The 23213-nt window shown below is 41.8% G+C and overlaps 1 protein-coding gene across 1 annotated transcript in view; it reads left to right on the plus strand.

The window, feature by feature from the left end:
* Positions 1-23213, plus strand: part of LOC147678110 (hydroperoxide isomerase ALOXE3-like) — a 147176-nt gene that overhangs the window by 16073 nt on the left and 107890 nt on the right. The window contains exons 2-5 of the mRNA XM_086945971.1: positions 126-330; positions 4662-4746; positions 11741-11863; positions 13124-13227. Coding sequence (XP_086802097.1) covers positions 126-330; positions 4662-4746; positions 11741-11863; positions 13124-13227 — 517 coding nt within the window. The remainder of the gene's footprint in view (positions 1-125; positions 331-4661; positions 4747-11740; positions 11864-13123; positions 13228-23213) is intronic.

The following is a 23213-nucleotide window of genomic DNA, read 5'->3' on the forward strand; positions in this document are numbered from 1 at the left end:
ATCTAATTTTCCACATTCAGCTAAGGAACTTGGCTACTGCTATTGTGATACATGTCCTGATGGCTGGTATATTTAAAAGGAAAATTGTACAGTAAAATAATGCTGCTGCTTTTCTTGGTTTTCAGACTGACGTGTACCACATCCATGAAACACAGGACTTGGGTCATATCCAACTCATCCGCCTTCACAAAGAGGCCTTTTCCTTTTTCCCTGAGGACAGCTGGTTCTGTAGTCAAGTTACTGTGGAATCTCCTACAGGAAAGATCTACCACTTCCCATGCTACCGCTGGATCGAGGGGTACATCACTGTGGAGCTCCCTGAAGGGACAGGTAGAACTCTGCTTGAATTAGAACATCGCACCACCTTCACAAACATGATGTTTTACTCACTACTTTTTCATTTTTGGAATTTCTAGTTTATCTTGCCTGCTTATCTGTTTTTGCCAATGCTATCACAACTTAAATATATGTAGTTATAATATATATAGGCACAACAATAGTAACTCTGGAAAAAAAGAACCCTTAGGTAGTATCATGTCTAAAAAGATACCTTTAAAGCCATAGAAAATATCAAAAAGTAGATGTAGTTAAAAAAACAGATAGGTTTTCACTACTTTCAAAACATTTCCAACCAATGTATGCAATGGCCTGTTACACAAGTGTGTACTAAAGTTTGTTGGCTATATTTCTTCATGCAGCCTAAGTCCTCCCGAAGATTTGAGTTGAAGACAATACATTTTCTTCACTGCTAATCTGAGAAGCGGGGGGGGCACTCTTGGTTCTTTGCTTACTTTATGTATACTCAAAAATATTAGCCACTGCTTGTGCAGATCCAGATATTTGGGATAGAACAAGGCACAATTGGAGGTCAGTCGCAAGAGTCAAGCTTGAGAAGGCACAGCTGGAGGATGAACATTCAACACTGTCCCATGGGAGGGTTACTTGGCACCACTTGCAAAACCACTTTACCCCACCCTTGAGGTAATTAATAGCCGCCTTCCATTAGGATGCATCTCATTTAGGCATGACACCTCTGGAAAAGCCAGCCAAAGGGATGTCTCCAGAGGGGATACAGCTGCATTAAAGTATACTTCATGCTTCACAGTCCTAATTCAATTACTTGAGCAATATGACAAAAGTATATCAACAAATGTGATTGATGGAAGCTGTTGTTGCTTTAAGGCACTCAAGATAATAAGTGATCCAGGGATTTGAAAGAAAGGGTTTCAAAGGATCCCATTTTTACACTGGATTGATGCCATGTCCGTTATAAAACGTATTGTTAGAGTATAATGGTTCCACGTCATTGCCTCCAAAAGAATCAATTTTCAGCAGTTTTGACTAGATTAATTCAAAAAGTCCCAAAGTTGAACTCAAAGCTTTGGCAATCATGGTACATTTTGAGTTTGAGTACAAAAGGTAATTTAGAAGTAATTCCTATCTCTTTAATACATTTGTAAATAAGCATTGAGTGGGAGTTTACCCCATGGTTGATAGCTTATTCGCACACATCAATCTTTTATGATCTACCCTGCAGTCCATCACTTGCCTATGACTGCTAACGTATAGCTTTAAATTCTTTGTTACATCTCCCCAGTGAATTGATAGTGGGGTCCAGTTATTCTATAACTAGTATTAGATGGTTTGTTGGGTCTTCTTACCGACGTCTTCTAGTCCGGGAAGGTGCTGGTGTTCCAGGTAGTTAAATAAAAAAAAAGAACCCTTAACTAGTATCATTTCTAAAAAGATACCTTTAAAGCCATAGAAAATATCAAAAGTAGATGTAGTTAAAAAAACAGATAAGTTTTGCCGACTTTCAAAATATTTCCAACAAACTTATGCAATGGCCTGTTACACAAGTGTGTCCTCCCGAAGATTTGAGTTGAAGACAATACATTTTCTGGGGAGATGCAACAAGTGTCCAAGGCTGGACTTATTGGACAATGGTTGTATTTTAATTATGAGATACTTCTCGTTTTGTTCTATATGCTATTTCAAACCCATCACATTATATGAATTTGTCTTGTTTTTCTAAATATCAAGACATTATTTAACTTGAACGAAAAACCCTAAACTTAGATCATAACCTACAGCCAAGGCCATGAAGAATTATGCCTTGCACTATCTGGGAATATTTTTTCTGTGGTTTCCATATTTGATTAATCTGAATCTAAGCCTGTATTGAGATTGGCTGCAGCTGTAAAACGTTTTTAACTCCACAAATTCTTTTTTTTTTTGGATGCTTGTGACAGATTTTCCTGGGAAGAACAGGTGAACTCGTTTGCATTGAAAAATTTAATCCTGTCATTTCAGACTAAACAATTTAAATTGTAAACTCCTTTTCAAACCAATTGGTGAGAGGGTGTAAGTGAGTGCCTGATCAAAAGGGAGTACAAGGGCAAACAGTGTGGTAGAAGAACCAATGCAATTGTAAATATATTATGTTCTTCAAAACAATGACAACAGACTGTCTCTCAGGAAACCCTTAAAGTTGTCGAATGAAGGACATTCTGGTCTCGTGGCTCACCTGGGAACATTGAACGGCTGGCAGAGTTTGAAACTCCTCCATAGGATAACATATTGAAAAGTCATTTATGTTCCATTTTGGAACTTGAAAAAGCAAATGTCCTTGTCTCTCTGAGTTGTTGCATGTGATGTGGCATTGGTTTGAAGGTATATGGTTATTAGAACAGGATCCAGGTAGTCAGCCTTACCCTGACTTCAGTTCTGATGTGGATTAGGGATGAACCACTTTTATCTAGGATTCAGCCACACTCAAATCAGGATCTCTCTCCTGCCCACAGTTAGTGAGATCAACATTCAGACCTTCAGCTGGTTCAGGTGAAAGCCAAAGGCAATGCCTTGTGGAAAACAAGTGGCACAGATTTTTTTTAGATCAGAGTAGTTGAAATGAAGGGAGTGAAACATATATTCTGTCTTAAACAGCTAACCATGCTGTGCAAACTATAAAGTTGTCACTCGTAAATCATCATGTCTTCTCTTTTGTAGCTACCAAACTACTTTCACTGAGGACTAAAACACATGAAACATGAATGGTATTAATGTGTACATACTTCTGATTTGCAGAAACAAGTCAATGCTTCATATTTTCTTGGTTGTTCAGAGACGGACACCGCCGCTCAACCAATCTCCTACGCTCATGCATCCCCTGCAAATGCAGAACTAGATCTGGTGGCTGGGCCTTCTGCCTCGCTATCAAAGCCTGAAATGACTTACACTTCCACATCAGAGCTGCCTCCTCCTTTTTTGAATTTCACAAGAAACTGAATACCTGGCTATTCATCTAGTATTGGCCCACGCCACTCCTACTTTTTTAGTGCTGGGATACCCTCCAGGGTTAGTAGTGGGCTCTACAAATACCCATAGTATAGACTGTACAAATACCCATATCATAGGCTGTTGCATCCCATCTCATCTGCACCATATTCATAATAGTAATCCAAAAAGAAGCACCTTGCAAGCTTTTTGTACTTTTAAAGAGCACTAGGTTTTGTGTGGAAGGGAAGACTGTTCTGCGCCGAGAGAATTTCATGGTAAGATTTTATTTCCTTACCACCACAGTGGTTCATGTCAACGTCCAATTCACGCCGACTCTTTAGAAACCTTAACTCAGAACTCTGTAATGTACTAAACAGCACAGAACAGTCCTAAAGAAATTGTATAATTTTAAAGGTGCAATGAGAAATGAGTGAGTGCACAGCAGATCACCACATTTTGTCATTCAATTTCCTCAGAAATGCAGAAGACATGGCACAATGAAATTCTATAAAGTGGAAAATAGGTTAGGATTCAATTGGAATTTCAGTTGAAATCCTCCCCTAGACCGTGGGTGGGGAGCAGGTTCCTGAATCATTAGTGGTTAGGTTTAATTGGCAAGTCTGGGTCGATGGTGCTCCACAGTCAGGGTTACTGCACTGCCATAGATCTGTCAACATTTTTCATGCTCTTCAATAGTCATTAATACATCAGGAGGGTGGATGATGATCAGATTTGTAAACCTTGGATTTGATCCTGAATTCCTCTGGAAGCCGGTGAAGAATGTTCAGGGAGAGCTTGATGTCTCAACATTTGTTGGAGTTCATGCATTATCTTAACTCTCTGGGTCTGTAGCTTGGCAGTAGGGTTCTCAGATTCTAGCAAAGCTGATGTTGCAGTAGTCCAATGTGCTAGGAGCAGAACTCTTGATAACTCCATATTATGGTCTGGTTGAAGTACTTGAAGACTTTTTTGATGTATGGAGATCTGTACATTGATACCTCTGACAAATGTGTTGTCCTTGTATGGTAAGGAAAGAGTATGTGAAAGGGGTTGTATGGAGGTGGTGCAGTGGGTGTAGGAGTCACAGGTATCCTTGGTGATTCTTTTTTTAATGAAGATGGCAGAAAGCTAGTAGCCAAACTAAACATGAACACCCTATCGAAGGAAAATATAACACAACTGGTCCTTGGACAATTTCAAATGTGTTGCCTGTTAGTCTTACTCTTCTCTACAAGGGGTAGGTTAACATTACCTGAATCAAATCTTCTTTCTTGCATTTGATAGGCATCTTATTCTAACTTTATAGTTTTCCTATGATATGTTTTATTTGTTCAATAAAAGACTTCTCTGAATATAACTCTTCTTTTTCCTTTCTTGAACAGCTACCCTGGCCTCCGCAGTAGCTAACAACCCCCTTCTCCTAAAGCAGAGGGAGAATGAGCTGAAAGAAAGACAAGAGGCCTACAAGTGAGTTATTCTAAGTTATGTGAATGTAGATAGCACTAACACTTTTGCAACTGAGATACAAAAATCTGCCTCCCTGCAGTTTATAGCCAGTCCTAAAAGGACATCCTATGCTATCAGCACTTTTATGATGACAATGTATACATACACACTACCATAAGTAATTTATAATTTAGCTAGTAGCTAAATATGAAGTACTGTTTGAGGGAAGGTTTTCTATTGGTGGAGCGGGTTTTTTCTTCAGTGAACAGTGATAATCTGTGATATTGAACGGTTTCCTCAGTGGGTTATCTGATTAATTGTACAACAAGATCTCAACTCACTTACCTTCACTTTTGTGAGAGCCGTCCCTCTTACACTGTTTAAAAGTAGCCGTAAGATTGAGGAACACAAGAAATTAATTTATCTTTGTAAATAATAAGACTCTCTTCATGAATTGTACCCTCTCTTTTTTAAAGTTTTTATTTACTAAAAGTTCAGGAATGATATATAATGAAATTTTATTATGTAATGTGTTTTTATGAGGAATTTTATTCTTCGAAATAAAGATTTACTGAACTGAACTGAACACTGTTTCTCTGCCTACTGATCAATGTGTATAGAATTTTAGGGGAGCTATCCCTAGTAGGAACAAATAATGAGAACTTATCAATAGAATACTAGGGTGATGGTGCCGATCACACCTCACATTATCTCACATTAGGTACCCTGTTCCTTTGCCTCCTTGTGAGCATTTTCCAAAATGTACCCTTTGGCATTTGCCTCAGTGTTCAGGACTCTCCCCAGTGAGCGCTGTGCTGTAATAAGCACCTCTACATAGATATATACAGACATACATACATATAAGGGATCGGCCCGACCGAGGCAATTGCCCCTGTCAGGGTCAGACTGGCCTTTAGGGCAGTGGCAGTGCCCAAAAGGCCTGAGAGGTCGGAGTGTGGGCTGTTTGTTTTTTATTTTGTCTGTTTTTATGGACTGGTGGCCCGGTTTTTGCTGGTTATCGCTAATTATCACAAAATGGAAATGCATGCCGTTTCCAATACCTTACAACACATCTATACAGCCTGTCTTTGCAATTTAACACTGCTCTGATTTGTAAATGAGGGCCACGTTAAACTATCTGATTCTCTAAAGTGAGCCACTTTTAATTCGGTGCCTGAACATAAGTTTTGACCCATTCTGTCCCTGGTGCGGCCTATCTAATAGAGTGTTTTAAAGGACAACTGTTTCAGTACTGTTGCATCATTTTAAACTAAGTGGTTTATGATCATACCTGCCAAGTGCCACACATCTGGTGTTACATTAATGCATGTTGGTGCTGGTGTGTGCATCAACCACACTAACAAACATTAGTCAATCATGTTGCAGCTCTTCCAACCCCTTGAAGGTGCGACAAAGAGCTGTAGGATATAATTAAGCAACAGAAGCCAGTGATCTGCCGCTTGCTCAGTGCACTGACTCAGGCAATTATCAGGCGAGTCACCATCGGACCTGCACAGACACCTCCGCCTATAACCAGCAAGCACAAGTACTGTCTGCAGGCCAGTGGCCCAATTGGCCAACACAAAAGGTGCTCTCTGGCTCAGCCTGGCAGACAGAGGAGCACTTCTGCTTTGGCACAGGTAAATCCAGCAGAGCACCGACTCGACTGTGAGTGCCATGGGGTGGTGGTGGGGGAGTGCCCGAGTGTGGGTAAGAGTCAAAGATGTGGCTGAAAATAATCAGTAACTATTTAGTTTCACCTTAGTTAACTGCATATAAAATAACACACACTATGAATGAAACACAAATGCAAGTTACAGTGATTGTTGGGAAATACACTCTTTTACAATGTGAAATGTTAATAGGTTAACGCAACCACTGCAGGTGTGTGTAAGGAGAGAGGCACTGAATTGAATCTTGGTTGGTGCTGTGGGGGATAGTGACTTGTGTGTGTCTGTGTGTGTGTGTGTGTGTGCGTGTGTGTGTGAATGTATGTGCCTATATGTGTATGTGAAATATATACATGTCACAACTGCTGTTACTCTTGAAATCTACAGGGCCAGGTGCAGACACCATGTTGCTCTCAGTGTGTTTATTAAATAAATTGCTTCAACATTTCGGCCAAAAGACCTGGCCTTGTTTACATCCGTTCAGTGCCATGAATAACTAATTTAAATAGTGCACATGGGACTCAGGGCTAGATGTAGGTAAACTATATTTACCGATTCTAAAATGCCGAATTTTACTGATTCGGTATTTTAGAATTGGTAAATGCTATGTAGGGAATTACTCGGTAAGTATTACCGAATCGGTACAATTCGGTATTTACCGAATCAGTAAATACCAATTCGGTAATTCCCATTCATTCCAATGGGCCTGTAGGCCTGCAGGCCCATAGGAATGAATGGGAATTACCGAATCGGTATTTACTGATTCGGTAAAAGGGGGGAAACATTCAAGGGTGGCAGGGTGTCACTTTGACACCCTGTTGCACCCCGGAATTGTGTATGGGTGCACAGGTGGCACACATACATGCCCTAAGAGCATGTATGTCTGCCACATGGCACTGTTATTAAATGCAAAAAATTGCTTTTTTAGGGTTTTTGTAATTTACCACCAACTTGTAGTTACAGGAATGTTTAGGATGGTTTAACAAAAACTGTACCGATGCCCTGCATGCCTTAAAGCTTGCATTGGGCATGAAACCCCATAAGAAGGAGAATATTAGAGCGCTACGTATTAATTATAAACATATTATCGGGGCACGCAAAAAAGAAGCATCCAACTAGGTGCTTCCGTAGTTTTAGCGGCTGGTGCCGCAATTATTAAACCAAGCGGTGGTTGTTGTGCAAGTAAGTTCTTCACGACTGTAATCTTTTCTTACTGTCAAGACTGTGGTTGCCTTTATTATAGTACCTCGCGGAATCTACCGGGTTTTTGAGGTCAAGCGGCCGCTGAAGCTTGTAAAGAAGGACTTGCAGCTTAGCTGCTCTCAACCGTCTGCCGCGGCTTAATTCTTTGCGGTGCAAACCGCCTTTCAAATGCACAAGCGGCTTCAACCGCGTTGGATACACCCTGCAGCTCGGGCCGCAATTCAATTAACCAGCGGCTCCGGCCGCGAAGCAAAATACAAGCGGTTTCTGCCGCGAAAGCAAGGTAGAAGCGGCTCCAGCCGCGAACACAATTCAATAGCGGTCCCTGCCGTGTCGAAGCTTTCCTGCGGCTTTAACCGCGAAAACAAAGTACAAGCGGATCCTGCTGTGAAACAGAGTTCAGGCGGCTTCATCCGTGAAACCAATTAGCAAGCGCCCCCTCACAAAGCATCAAACTCCAGCTCCCAGCGCTGCCCCGGGCAGTGTGGCCAGATCGTCAATCAATTAAATAATGATGCATTAATAATTAATTATTATCAATTATTATTTATTTAACTTCCCAACCTATAACTCTACAAAGAAAATAGCCTGCAACTATAAAATATATAATTACACATTTTACATAATTAATTATTATTTAACTAAGTAAGATTCATTAAAACAAATTATTGATTAAATATACCTTATTAACTTCCCACTCTGTACCCCTATAAAATTCACAACCCGCTATGACACTATAAATTACTATTAACAATTAAATACAAAATTATAAATAAGGTACAATTAAAAACGACATCTAACAATATTATCAACAATTATACAAACAATATATAACATATGTAATTAAAAATTAACTGAAAAACATAATGATAAAAAATGATATTTTTTACAACAATATTATTGCAAATGATAATAATAACAGAGATATTTCTACACATGATAATAAAACACCAATATTCTTGGAAACAATATTACTCTTCTGAAAATCGATATTTTTGTCCACAATATTTCTGCATCATGATATTAAAAACAATATTTGTGTGCTTTGATATTTCCAATTCAATATTATGTCCAAATACCATTCTCCTATAGGATAATTTTGGAGTTACTTTATTATATTTAATAAACTCTAATTTCCGAACCGGAGCAGGTGACCACTTTATGTTTGGTGTCTGTGGAATTGTCTCGAAAACCCTAAATTATGAAGTCGAATTTTAAATTCAAACTTTGAAAATGCCACTTTTAGAAATTTATATTACTCTAAAGGGCAACCCAATAAACATGTGATAACATTAGTATGAACTAGTTTGTAGAGTAACAGGCAAACAAGGGATTGAATTCTAGGAACACAATATTATCCAGGTTCAATTTTCAATTATGTTTCCCAACAGGTCACAGTAACGAATCAAACAATAATTTATTACATTCCAAAAAATAATTATATCAACAAAATAAATTTAACTACAGACAAGAAAGAAGCGCATACTAGAGAGGAGTTTAGATAGAAATAATTGTATTCAATAGATTAAGCTTCTTAAGGATACAGAATTTAAGGTTCCATATTAAGATTAATCTTGCAAAACACGATCGAGTGTTTACAAAATCAAATATTAATATCTATGAAGTCCACTCAAATTATTCTCAGTCCTTCATACATGATGAATCATTGTGATGATGTGGAAAAAGAAGCTATCATTGGATAGAGGGGGACTTGGCATCAATGTTTCGGTCTCCGTTTACAGACCATCCTCAGGAAAATCAAATTTAAGGAATTCTAATGAAGATCCTGTAAGAATTTACCAAGAAAATAGACAATGCTTATGGCCAGCAATCACAAAGAATGTGCACGAATCTAAATTGTACTTTTTAAGTCAGTCAGCCTATAAATTACGCCAAGCATAGTCAATAAATGTGTGCGGCGTCTCCTGAGCATAGTACGAGTGAAAAGCTTTCAGAAAGTTGCCATTTTTCCACCTTAGCCATTTAGTGCCACAAGCCTGTCTCTGTGTCAAATGGCTGAATGTAGTTGGCAGATGGACTTTGTGTATTCCCTTTGGCAGTTACTCACAATAGAGAGCTTATGTGTGCTTGGAAGGGCCATCACTGTCAGGATAGGAGGGAGGAGCTGGGCACAGCCCTACTTAAATTTGAATAGGCTGTGTCCTTCCTCCACACTGGACTTTTGAAACTCTGATGGAAAGGACTGCTAGTCTGCTGGACTGCTGCTCTGGATGATGCTGACCTGCTGCCTTCATGCCTAGGTGAGAATTGGACTTGCATCTCTTGATACCAGAGTGACTCCAAGGGCTAGTTGGCTTGCATCCTGATGAAAAGGCTCAGGGACACTCCAGGCTTCCAACTACATTGAACCCAGTACCTGGGCTCTGCCATCTGAGTCTTGCCCTCCCAAGTGGTGCCACCCCAGTCCTAGAACCTTGGAAGGGGTCCTGAAGGTGCTTATGCCAAGACCAGCTGTGGTCCCCATTGGAACAGATGTGAAACCCCACAAAGACTCACCTTACAGCTGCCAGATTCATCGGAATCTACGCTGAATGACGCAAAGCCCTGCCAGCACAGCCAAATAACCACAGTTGGTGCTTTGAGCTTTTTCGTGCTATTTTTACAAACATCTTTATAATTGCATATCACAGATTCAACTAAAGGGGTGTCTTTCTTTTTGGTCTAGTTTTATTTAATAAACTCTGTTTTTTATAGCCTGGTGTAAGATCATTCATTTTTGTGTGATATGTTTCACTTTATTACTGTTTGGAGTGTTGCACAAATAATCTACACATTGCTTCTGAGTTAAGCCTGACTCCTCTGTGTCAAGCTTCCAGGTGGTTGGCCGCAGGTTAATTTAGGGTTGGTTTGTGCCTCACCATGACAAGGATTGTGGTTGATGTTTGAACAAGGCTCACACCCCAGTGAACCAACAGCCACATTTCTTACACTACCCAGGTCCTGCTAGGAGGCAGTGTTGGGTTGTTTCAATCCATCAGACATTACCTAGAATTGTGCCTTGGCAAAATTCCTTTACCATTTTGTAAAAAACATGGAGGCCTCAGTTCCAGTAGCTGAACAGACCGGGCAGAATTAGGCAATAACTGGGTCCTGCCATTCGTACAGTATACTACCTGGACTGACACTGAAGCTGTCTTATGTAATGATTAACAGACATAGTGTAGGTGTATCATTTGCCTGATCTTTTAGACATGCAGCTTTGGCAAAAACAGAGACTAGCACCAATCTCTTAACCCTTAATCTATCTTAGTTAAAACACTTTGCGCTTTACCAGTTTTCGTGTTATTCACCTAAACTCTCCTTCAACAATTCTACCTTAACTGGTATGTATACCAACTTTCTGCTCAAGTTTTGTAATTAGCTATGGCTTCCAGTGTCAGCCCTGTTTTTTTTAAATGATAATATTTTATTTTGATTTTACTTATTTGCTTGTTTTTGGGCTCATTACAAATTGCTGTCTATGTGCAGAGCAGGTTTGGGGTAGAGTGAGTTCAATAAGGATTATGGACATTTTTACCAAACAGCCCATGTCTTTCTGTGTATCCCCCTCCTTTTACCCCTTGATATTAAGATGGGATTGTAAAACTTTTTTAATGCGCATTCTTCACATATTTGTTATCCCATTGTATTCTTTGTATTACGTTTTCATAATCAAGCAATAAAGAAAAATGTACTTACGTCATCCAACACCCCTACCTCTGCCCATACCATTCCCTCTCACACGCACATCTTCTTTTAAAAACATATTATATGTATATATAAAGCGCAGGTTCACCCGGAGGCATCTTGGTGCTGAATATCAGATGTTTATTGTTACCCAAGTCAATGGTACTCATTTTAATCGGCCTCAGATGGATGAAAGGCTGAGTGGACCGGCCGGGATTGGAAAGTGTGACCATGAGGTCGAACACAGGTTCCTGCAGTGGAAACTCTGGACCACTGAGCCACCAGACCCAGCCACTGTCAAGGTTGCTTGTGATTGTTCATTTACTAACAAATTGTGACACAAATGACAGCCATTTTGCTACGCGTATAAGGCAGGTTTCTACAACCCTTTTCCTGAATGAAGTATTAATTGACACTTTTCTCCTGTCTTTTCTCTCTCCTTCGACCTCTGCCAGGTGGAAACTGTACCACAAAGATTTTCCAAGATGCATTGATGTGGATAGCGTCAAGGAACTAGACTCGAACCTCAAATACTCCATTACCAAATCCCTACATTTTGTCCTCACTGAAAGAACTTCGTAAGTATTGAGTGTCTTTGCTATCAAAACAAATATACGTTGGTGCTTCAAAGGGAGACATACCCTCTATAGCAATTTCACTTCTTAAAAGACAGCAAGAGTGACCGCTTGCATTTGAAAGCACACGTGACTCAAGCAATGTTTTTTTTAGACTTTCAAGATCTGTTACTCTCTCGGTAGACTGTCCAGTGTCGCAATGCATGGTTCCTGCTTTAAGAACCGTAGTACGAATGGGCAGCCATTTTGTGGAGCCCATTTTAAAATGAACCATGTCTTGCGTCCACTCCACATGTGAAGTGTGAGAAAAAAGAACATTCGGTCCTATTTCTAGTCTCATTCTGTCATAGCTCTAAGATGTTTTTCAATGTTCGCCATCTGAGCGTTCATAGTTAAGACGTGTGCATGTTGTATGCAAGCATTGTACCTGCATGCTCCTGTCTCTTTGAAGTGGCTGAATTCCCCTGAGAGATGATTCTGTAAAATTAAGTAGTTTAACTCTATATACTCCAAATCAATCTTTAGGTCTTCCTCTGCTATTCTTAAAGTCATACCTGAACTTACTGCCCATCCACCAAAACATGGTGGATGGCACAGCAATGCCCACAGACACACGCGGCTAGTGAGTGAGCAGAGGATGACAAGCACCCTTTGTCAAAAGAGGTCAATTCAGGCAATAATATTTGGCAAATACTGACTAATTTTACTTGCCGGCATAACAAGCAATGCAGAAATACCACCAGGACCATCTCCTATTCCCATATCAGTTGTGAGTCTTAAAGGCACAGGCCTGATTTATTAGGCAGTCTTTGCCTTTCTTTCTTAGCACTATCACGGTTGTTTGTGGCTCACGGTTTCATTGAACAGAACTGATGTTATGTCCACTGGTTCCTTGTAGTTAGGAATTCATTCAGTGAAACAATAGCTTGCTACTAACCCACTGCCCCAACCTTACAGTTTTTGTGATGAAACTTTGCACTAGAAATATTCTTGCATTGGAGAATGTGTGCATCTTACTCTTTCCTCACTGTAGAAAAGATGTATGTCATATAGCGTTGTTCCTCCTTTATTCTAGAATAATTACCTTTCACAGCTGCTTTGTCACAATCCACATATTTTCAAAATAGCGACAATATTCATGTTTGGCAAAATCCATCTTTTGAAAAACCACTGAACACTATGTTCAAATGTCCTTTCCATTATGTATTATTCTAATCCTGATGTGATAGTTCTTATCAAAACTATTTTCTCTCATGCTCCTAGAAAGCTGGAAGTCAAACTTAAAGGATTTTTTGGAAGTCAGGAATCCTGGAAATCACTTGAAGATCTCAGGAGGGTTTTTTGGATCTATAGCACTGCTACTTCAGGTAGGAAAGTTCTGATTACGAGGCAGAGAGTACATTTTGTGTGTCAAGTTCACTTAAGCAGTCTGATTTCTGAGGCTTGCAGGCATTCCAGCACTTTACAATTCAATTTCAATTTACGGATTATCAAATATCTAACACCCAGATGTGTTTTTCATTATAAACAAGAGGATTTATGAATATTTTTCTGGCTGGCGGGCTTGTTATCCATTCAAAATTTACCTTTGTTGCCTCCTTCTCCTGCTAAAAGGATGCTTCAGTGTTTGATTGTAGATAGCAGAGGAGTGAGTGAGCTTTCCACTTGAAACCCTTAGGCACATCAGTGTTTCATCTGGTTCAGCACTGTGATTTAAAGACCTGAGTAATCCATTACAGATGCAGATTTTAACTTTCAGGGCTTCATCTGATGGGAAAGGAAAGAGAACATGCATTAAAATTGGGGTACCCTAGCTAGGCTGAACCACAGGACTACAGTATCGCTTAATCTCAGACAGAGCCTTAGAGGTTGTGGGAGTAAAGAGCATCAAGGGGAACTAGTGTTTGTGTCTGCTTCTGGGAAGTATAAGGTCTTCTTTGCTTTTTTGGTCTCGCCTACGCAGCGCGCCTGCGTTGATAGGAAAAAGACCTTTAGCCATCGGTTCCCTTTTTCATCCAAAAACGTGCATGCGTTGCATTGCTTTCAATGGCAACGCGTACACGTTTGGCGATTCCCTTGCAGGAGTGAGCAGCTGACACCATATCTTATCAATTATCGCGCCTTGCTGCTCACTCCTGCAAGGGAATCGCGCAGACTCCCACCTCCTGCTGCTGCGCGAGGCGCTTGCGAGCGCTTGTGCTTGTTTTCTTAGCTAACTCTTTGTGTAACATCATATAGGAGGAAAAGTCAGCCCTTTTCCTTAACTACTGATTCTTGTAGCTAGGAGAAAACTCATGCCGTTTAGATTCTCATTTACCAATTCTCATTCTACACAGAGCACGGCTGGGCATTTCCAAGTAGGAGAGTGGCGACAGGTTAGGTTTTGTTTACGAAAGCAGAAGAACCCATTTTGCTCTCTCCAGCTCACCTCTCTTTCGCAAACTTGCTTTTGACGCATAATATTCAACAGTGTAAGGAATCTATGGGCTCTTTCGGGAAAAGTACAGTATCATGAGATCGGTAGAGTTTCCGACATACTTATTCTATATATATATTTTTTTAAAGGGAATTTGATGATGTTCAAACCTACTAGTTGCACAATTAAGTGCCGACAATTCTGACAGTCCTGGTGGTCCTATAGCTCTTGTAGGCATATAAATTGGCTTGCTTTCCCACCGCTAAGCCCCAAGCTAACTAGTCTCTCACCGTTCCAGACTGCCTTTTATACATTGTATATTGGCGGTAATGGTGCATGTGAAACTGGTCAGCTGCCCCAGGGCCTCGCGCAGCTCCTGTGCCTCGGTAGTGTTTGGTGCGCATTTAATAACAGGCTCGAACTCTGGCGTGGCCGGCGGGATTCTGGGGACTTCATCGTGCGCAGGAAATTGACAGCTTCTTTTCAATATGAAACTCCAGCGCCTTTCTATTGGACGCACTCCAGAGCTGAAACTATGTCAAGTGAGTGATGTGTAATGAAGCTAAAGAAAAGACTAGAATTCTAATTCTTTGCGAACTTCACGGCCATCATAACTGCTTTCCGTTCTCATAGTGGTAAATATAGATTTTCATTCAATGCATCTGCCCTTTACAGAAAGCATCTCTGCTAACACTGTTAGCAGCGGCCTAACAGCATTAGTTTACAGCGAAACACATTTATCAGTATGTACGATTTAAAATATTTTAAAAATCTAGGTGGATGTACAACATAGAGACAATTAATATGATACTTTGTATTGAATTGCAAAATTTACATAGTGCTTACTACCCCTATGTGTGGCGCTGAAGCACTTCCCTATATCAATCAATCAGTGGGACAATTAGTTACATGTTGAGGCGCGAAGCTTAGTATACAAGGAGTGAGACAAATTCACATTAAACCTTCAAATGAGAGATCACACACAGGTTCTAAGCTGCTCCTTCTCATTTTCATATCTAAATAAATACAAAGGCGAATCACGAACTGCCTTGTTTCAAACACAGAGACAACAACTGGAAAATATCCTTGCAATGCCAACATTTCGCTCTGAGGAGGGGATAAAGAAATAAAACAAGAACAAGCATTGGCATAGCCAATAGGTCTCACCTTTGGGACCTTATATGTGTTTAGCCATGCAACAGTTGATGTTGTTGCACCAAGGATATTGTGGTGGATAAGTAAACACTTATATGGTCCCAAAGGCGAGACGTATTGGCTATGCCAATGCTTGTTTTATCAGCACTTAGTGGCCCCAGGACATTGAAGGGTTTAAACGAGTACCGGTTATTATACAAGGTCAGATTCAGTTTATTAGGCGCATGGAGGTTAAGTGATTGTTCCAGAATTGCTGATATTGGGCAAATACTGGGACTCGATTCAACTTCCCAATTCCAAATTTGGCAGCTCTGGCTGTAACACCACACCCTGACCCCTTGGAGATGCACTCGGCTGGCAGCATCCATTTCCCCACTCTCAAGCGCACCATTCATACTCAGGACTTTGTACCCACGTCCACCTTGTTACTCACCAAATGATGTTCCCCGATACGCAACTCACTGTACCTTACTTTAGAATATAACCTCTTGCTCCTGTTGGAGGAAATAGTTTAATATGCACAGCTACCTATACAGTGTACTTGGATTCTGATCTCCTCCTGTGAGTTTAAGTGATATTAGGGTGGCCATATTGGGTTGGGTTTAGACCTATTGAACACTGCGGGGCTCAAGGCGATTTTTGTTTTTAATCTGCTGCAATCACTCATCCTGTAAGGGTTGTGCTGCCTTCTGCAGTCACACAACTTGTGCCACAAACAAAGCCATGAGGTGGCGAGCTTATGTCGCAGAAGGGAACTCCTTTGCTTTATGTTCACCACCCACCAGTGCAAGATAAGCAAAGCAACAAAATGTCAGCCACCTTGTATAATACCTCATACACTAAATTTCTGTGCTGTTGGCTGATCCAGAATGTGAATGACATTTACAACAAAGTTAGTGGCTGAACTGTGCTGACACCCTGGCATGTATGCTGTCAAGTGGCTGGATTCCAATTGTGAACGAAAATCCAGCAATGCATGAAAGGGAGCCTCATCACATTATGATATTATGTTTATGTTTAATTTAGTACATGATTCTGGAGAGAGGGGTACGGCTATCACCACAGACTCAAACCATCAGTCTCCCATTCTTCGCACTACATATGCATGTCTGAGGATCAGCTGCAATTTCGTGCTCTGCCCCTGCCAACCTGTCTTCTCCATTCCATTTTGTTCCCTTTTGTTCAGCTTTGGCACTTCTGATCTGCATCAATCTGTGTTGCCCCTGGGCAATCTCAATGGGTGGAGATCTATCACCCTTAGCAACACTCCTGTATTCTCTCTGGTCTCCTGCCTTCACTGACTCCTCACCACAGTGATGTCACTTCCACTCCTCTTTCCCTTCCAGCCCATATGATTACCCAAAGGTAGAGCCCTTGCTCCAAGAGCTGTAAACTATCTGCTTGATCTGGGTCTGACTGGCTGCTCTGACAATTCTTCTCGTATCCCATCCGGTGCTCTCTCATCCTCTGTCCTAAGGCCAGGTCCTGTGGTCATTCCTTCTTCCCTCCTCTTTGCCATCTGCTTATACTGTGATCAAATGCTTCCTCTGCTGGCACTCTTGCCACACGTTTTACAAGAGACATCACCAGGGAAGTCTTCAACTCTGTATAAATAAATCAACAACCCATATTTATATCCTGATTAGATATGGAATGTGTTCTATAAAGTGCAAAATTAAAAAGGAGAATGTGATTAAAAACCTAGGGCTAGATGTAGGTAATTCCCATTTACAGACTCTTAAATACCGAATTTTACCGAATCGGTATTTAAGAGTCTGTAAATGGGAAGGGGGCAGATGTAGGTAATTCCGAATTTAGCAATACCGAATCTGTAAGAATCGGTATTGCCCTTTGATTCCTATGGGCCTTGAAGCCCATAGGAATCAATGGAAAATACCGATTCGGTATTTACCGAATCTGTAAATACCGAATCCTGCAAGGGTGCAGGGGGTGTCCCTTTGACACCCTCTAGCACCCCAAGTACAGGCTTGTGTGACATGTGGCACACATACATGCCCTAAGGACATGTATGTGTGTATGAATTATGTATGTGTGTATGAATTCGGTATTTTACCACACAATAGGATTGTGTGGTAAAATACCGACTCTTAAGGGCCTGTGGCACTCTTAGGAGTGTCAGCTACATATGGATTTACCGAATCGGTAAAATTACCGAATCAGTAAAATTACCGATTCGGTAGGCCCCCTACATCTGAAAAGCCTAATACCGGTCGGAAACGGCCGAAATCGTTCGTTTCCGACCGGTTTTAGGGCTCCTACATCTGGCCCCTAGTCTTGAAAGCAAAATTATATTAGAAAGCCCTTTCCTAATGAATAGAAATGACCATGTTAACACATTTTCATTGCAGATCAGTTCGCATATTAGCAAGAGGTATACCGAAATATTGCATTTCATCTTTATAAATTGAAAGTATGCACACACACATCTTGCAACACAAAATCAAGCTTGTTTGAATCATTAACAGATTTCTGCTTTTAGTAGACTGATTCTTCACTTCACAAAGGGGTGTTCAAATATAGTCATCAGTTGTCATGCACTCACCCGGTTCCAACTGCGGGGACGATAGTGGAACTGAAGCTGGATGACCTCTTAACCCTCATAGGGCAGAGACCATTCATGGAACAGAACCTCCTCAAACCAAGAAAGGCCCTTTGTGGGAAGGGTAGTTGGGATAAAATAAGAAAATAAGAAAAGAGAGACTTGTGGTACTGGTTCTGGTAAACACCTGTGCAGCACAGCATTTTCTAGAGACCCCATGAGACTGCTAGGTAGATGTGCATAGGACCAGAGCTTCTTAATTGGTGAATATGCATGTACTGGATACAACAAAAAAGGGCAATTGCACCAAAACTCCCCAGGCCTCTCAAACAATGAATGTTGAATGACTTCAATAACATTCTCTTACAGACTCTTTCAGAAACACAGCAAGGAAACAGAATAATTTGAACCACAGATGGGAGTGAAACAATCCCAAGGAATAACTTGAAATACAGGGCCTCATTTATGAGGCTGTGCGTCACTTTTACGCCGCTGGTGCGTCACTTTTTGTGACGCACCAGTGCCGTAAAAAATGAGACTTGTTGTGCCATATTTACAAAGTGACGCATCTAGGTAGATGCGTCACTTTGTAAACCCCTGCGCCTCATTATACCTGCGCCAGGTATAATGTATGCAAGGGGGGCGTATTGACGCAAGGAAGGGTCGTAGAAGTGACGCAGTGAAATCTATGAGATTTCACTGCGTCACTTTTAGGACGCCGTTGCGTCAAAATCTTGTGCCTGCCTCACAGCAGGCGTAAGACTGACGCAGGCCCTCATGGGGCTTGCCCCATGTGAAAGGACGCATTGCTGGAGCTGCGTCACTTTTGTGACACACTCCAGCAATGCGTCACTTTTGCGCTCACAGATATGTCAAAAATACTGACGTATCTGTAACTCCTTGCGACATGATGCATCATACATTAAATATGACGCATCACTCATGTCGCAAGGAGTGCGCACTGAGAAGTGACGCATCGCTGCTTTCAGGCAGTGATGCGTCATTTCTCATAAATGAGGCCCACAGATTGGAACTAATGGGACCCCCAATGCTAAACTCGGAACAGAAATTGGAGTTAATGACACCCCCAAGGATAAAATTGGAACACAGATTGTAGTTAATTACACTCCCACGGGTAAACTCGGAACATAGTCTCGGCACAAAGTTCATACATGAATCAAGTGCTCTCTAGAGCATTTTATAGGCACTACTGTTCACCAGAGCAAAACAGAGCAAAGTCTCTAGTCCTTATTGAAAAACTGTTGAAAGGCCAAGGTTGCAGGAGGGGTCTGGGGCATGAACCAACAAGGTGAGCTGGAGGAAAGTCACTGAGAGGAAACTGGAGAGTCATCTTTAGTCTTGAAGATGCCATTACTCAGTCTGCTTATTGCTATAAAAGGGTAGTGCACACAAAACTAATATCAAGTATTTAGTCTAGTACTTCAACTTGTCCAAAATATGAAGAAGGTCTTGTGGTCCTGACTCAGAGAGCCGCCAGGGAACTGGAGTAGCTGAGCAGGAGGCAGAGACGAAGGATGCGTTGAGGGAGATGGAGACAAGGGACTCACCAGAGGAGCATGGAGCTGCTGAAGATAAGAGTGCTATCCAGGTCCTGTCATTCTTCAAGCGAGTGGGCAGGAAGGAAGCTTGTTCCAAAGGGAGAGTAAGCCAAGCAAGGAACTCAAGTGTGGATGTGACTTATATAACCTGTTCAGGGTCAATTCTTAACAGCGGGGTCATGTGTGGCATATGGCAGTCTAGAAGCTTTTCCATGACTCCTGAAGGAAACACGTGGTAATACACTGGCTGTGACCTTACAGGGAGAGCAGATGAACAACAAAGGATGGAATCAATTAGCAACAAATGTATCATTTTGTCTGAATGTGAACAAGGGAAAACACTCCGACACCTTAGTAACAGTGGGAGCAAGGCAAGCAATTGGTTAAACGTGTTCAGAGAATGCTTGCAAGCTCAGGCGTAAAGGAATCAGATGGTTTGGGGAAACTCGGGCATAGAATCATAGCTCACCATAATGCACCTCAGGTGTAGTGTAAGATGAGCCCTGCACTCCAGGCCCACTACATAGAGGGCATATTAAAGTGTCATACCATCAGAAGAGCCTTACTAGAATACTGTCAACCAACTATAATGAGTTATTAAAAATGAACAGCTATGGGGGGGCGCAGCCAAATGATGGAGAAAATGGCTGCTTTCTGAAGTGGCTCCCTTAGCCAGCCACATGAATCCTGAATCATCCGCAACAAAATCCATCTGCCGATAGCACAGGACTTGACAACCATGACCTGCGTCCTACGGGATACTATGGGCCCCCACAACATTCCTCAATGAGTTTTGAAGTGTGACCTGTAAGACAGATTGAAGTGGCCACGATCAGTGGGCAATGAAGGATAGGCGCACTGACGTAGTGATGGAGCGCAGGTTCACCTGCCCGTTATTTACCATACTCACCTGGACCCATAAAATATATATATATTCAATTTGAACAGGTAAAACCTACACTCTTATCAATTTTTGTTTAACCTTTCAGGACCTATACCATTGGACCTACCAATCCTAGTCACCGGTGTGTTAGCATAATTGGTAGAAATAGAACTTTTGCACTCATAAAATAACCACAACTCAGGAAAGGTTTGAACTCTTTTTCTAAATTTTTTAAAATGTCATAATCCAAGCATTGAATATTAGAAAATTCTCAATTAGGAAAATAATGATTAAAATGAAAATATGAAGAGTTTTTATAAAGCAGTCTTTACGCATTTGACAAGAGAGTGGGAAAAGAGAAGGGAACAGTCCTATGACAATACCCGCATTTAATATTTACCTTGAATGGTATGAAGAACTAGCCCTGGCCACGGGTCAGTTTGTATTGTATTGTATTGTATATTGGATTTATATAGCGCTTATCACCCAGGGGTCTCTAAGCGCTTGCCTTGGGAACCCGTCCTGGCTTTTCCCTGTGAGATAGCCCCTACAGGGCATCCCAAAGGTGAAAGCCAGGCATCCCGCCGCGAGTTTAAAGGACAGAACCCCGAAAGTGCAGGCACCATAAAGGTAAACAAGTGCAGATCAGAATCAGGACAGGGGAAGCCAATTTGGATCAGGACAGGACCACCAAGGGCTAAGACCAGCACCCGCAGCTAAAGTTGCAACGCCTGCGTTACTCCCTCTCTGCAGCTAACAGCCAGAACCCGGAAAGAGTTATTGATCTCTTCGACAAAGTGCTTCGCCAGCACTTCAGCTCTCAAACCCCGATCTGGGTTTCGAACCTTCTGACAGAGGGCTCCGCCAGCACCTCTGCTCCCGATTACCTATTGAGTGCGTTGGGTCAGTGACAGGTCAGCTATTCAGACAAGTCGGACAAATTAACTAGCTAAGCCTACCCTAGTTATTCTATTTTCCAGGTCAGTGTACCACCCCCCAATGTTGCAAGTAAAGGATCCCCAATTTTGATTGAACAAAAGAATGAGGAGAGCTCATCACACCATACCAAAATGAGACTTTTAGAATGAATATTAATGTTTGCGTTCCCGCCCATCAAATTATTTTCCCACGTATGTTTTATTCCACCCGGCAGTGAATGTATCAATAATGATTACACTGTAGTCCATATTTTAGTTCATCTTCCTTCACAGGGGCCTGGAGTTGACGTTCCCATGAACCTTATCTAGCGAATCAGGAGTTGGCTGAGTTTCAAAGGTCAGTGCTTCATGGACTTGAGCTTTTCTGCGCAGTCGCAGTTCCTCCAAAGATGGAGTTCAGAAATATATTTCAGGCCCAAAGTTCGATACATATGAGAAATATAAAAGAAACAGTTTTAGAACAAAGAATAACTGAATGTACTGTATACCACTCATCTCTACTCTTTTCCCATTACTTTATTTTAACTATTGCGTTAATAAATTAGGCAAAACGAACAGCTTAGCAAAAGCAGCAGTGCAAGCTTCATGTATGCTGTAACACAGAGCAGCCATCTTAGTTTTAATGCGCAGAAGCAAAATATTCCCTCCAAAGCAAAGAATACTTCATGTCATGTGAGTGTGACAGATGCATGCGCAGTAAGAAATCCTGCGGAGCAGCAGCCATTTCATTGCAAGCGGATTAACATTAGTAAAAGCACATATGCAAGCTTCTTCTAGATACCCTACGTTTTGTGAAATGCAATAATAATAAGACAAACATATTGGTTAGCGTATTAACGTTATGTTGAGAGGACTGAATTCAAGCAAGTCGCACTATGTGCGAATCCATGCTCCATCAGTAGCACAGCGGTGAAGGCCTTCGAGACACAGCTGCCTTGAGTTCAACTGCTGAGCTGCCAGTGCTCAGTACACGGAGGTGCGGTGGATTGCTGTAGCCGCTGTCAGAGGGCTATGGGTGCCACAGGTGAGAGGACCGCCCTAGTGGGTGGTGATGTCCTGTCGTGCCTGATCCCTATGGTGCCGAGTCGTGAGTCCCTCTACACGGTGGCGCACCAGACTGTCCGGTGCCTACTGGGAGACGTGACCATTTGTGAAGAGAAACAGGCCACAGCCATTAGAGAGGCCCTCTAGACCTGACTCTCTCCGCAGACGTGGGGCATGGCTGCCACTGCACTGGACAGCTAAATCCTGTGGGGGCCCCGGGGGGTGAGGACCTGTTGACTGTTTTGGCAGGCCTGCAGGAGGAAGCCACTCCTTACAGTAAATTACACCTCACAGCTGCATGGCATCTTCTTTCCCTCCTGCATGCACCCAATGCTGCCAGTGCCATTTCTATAATTGTCTCACCCCTCAAAGACTGTCTTGATTGACTGAAGAAAGTGCAAATGGGAAGCACTGGCCCTGTGCAATAACTCATACTGGATCAGTGAACATTTTCTGACTTTCCTAACCAGGAATTGAGAGGCAGTTGGTGCTCTAGAAAATGCTGTGATTGAGGTGCCTGCACAGTGGCACCGCCTGACCTGGGGAGGCCCCCCTGTCCCCTAAGGCACACTGGAGGAGTGAGAGCTCTTCCTCTGGCCTGATCCCCACAGAGAGGCTGTAAATCTTGGAGTTCATGACTCCAAGTAAACTCATCTCCTGGGGTACAGAAGTGGAGGAGGAAAACCCGACAGGCTTATTGTGACTTGTCTCGTGCCTCTTGGCAGGCGGCAGTAAATGCCACCAGCACCCCATCCCACTTTTCTTCTAACACATTGCTCTGTGCTCCTGCAGGGGAGA

The sequence above is a fragment of the Lissotriton vulgaris genome, chromosome 12 (assembly GCF_964263255.1).
Source record: "Lissotriton vulgaris chromosome 12, aLisVul1.2, whole genome shotgun sequence".
Taxonomy (NCBI): domain Eukaryota; kingdom Metazoa; phylum Chordata; class Amphibia; order Caudata; family Salamandridae; genus Lissotriton; species Lissotriton vulgaris.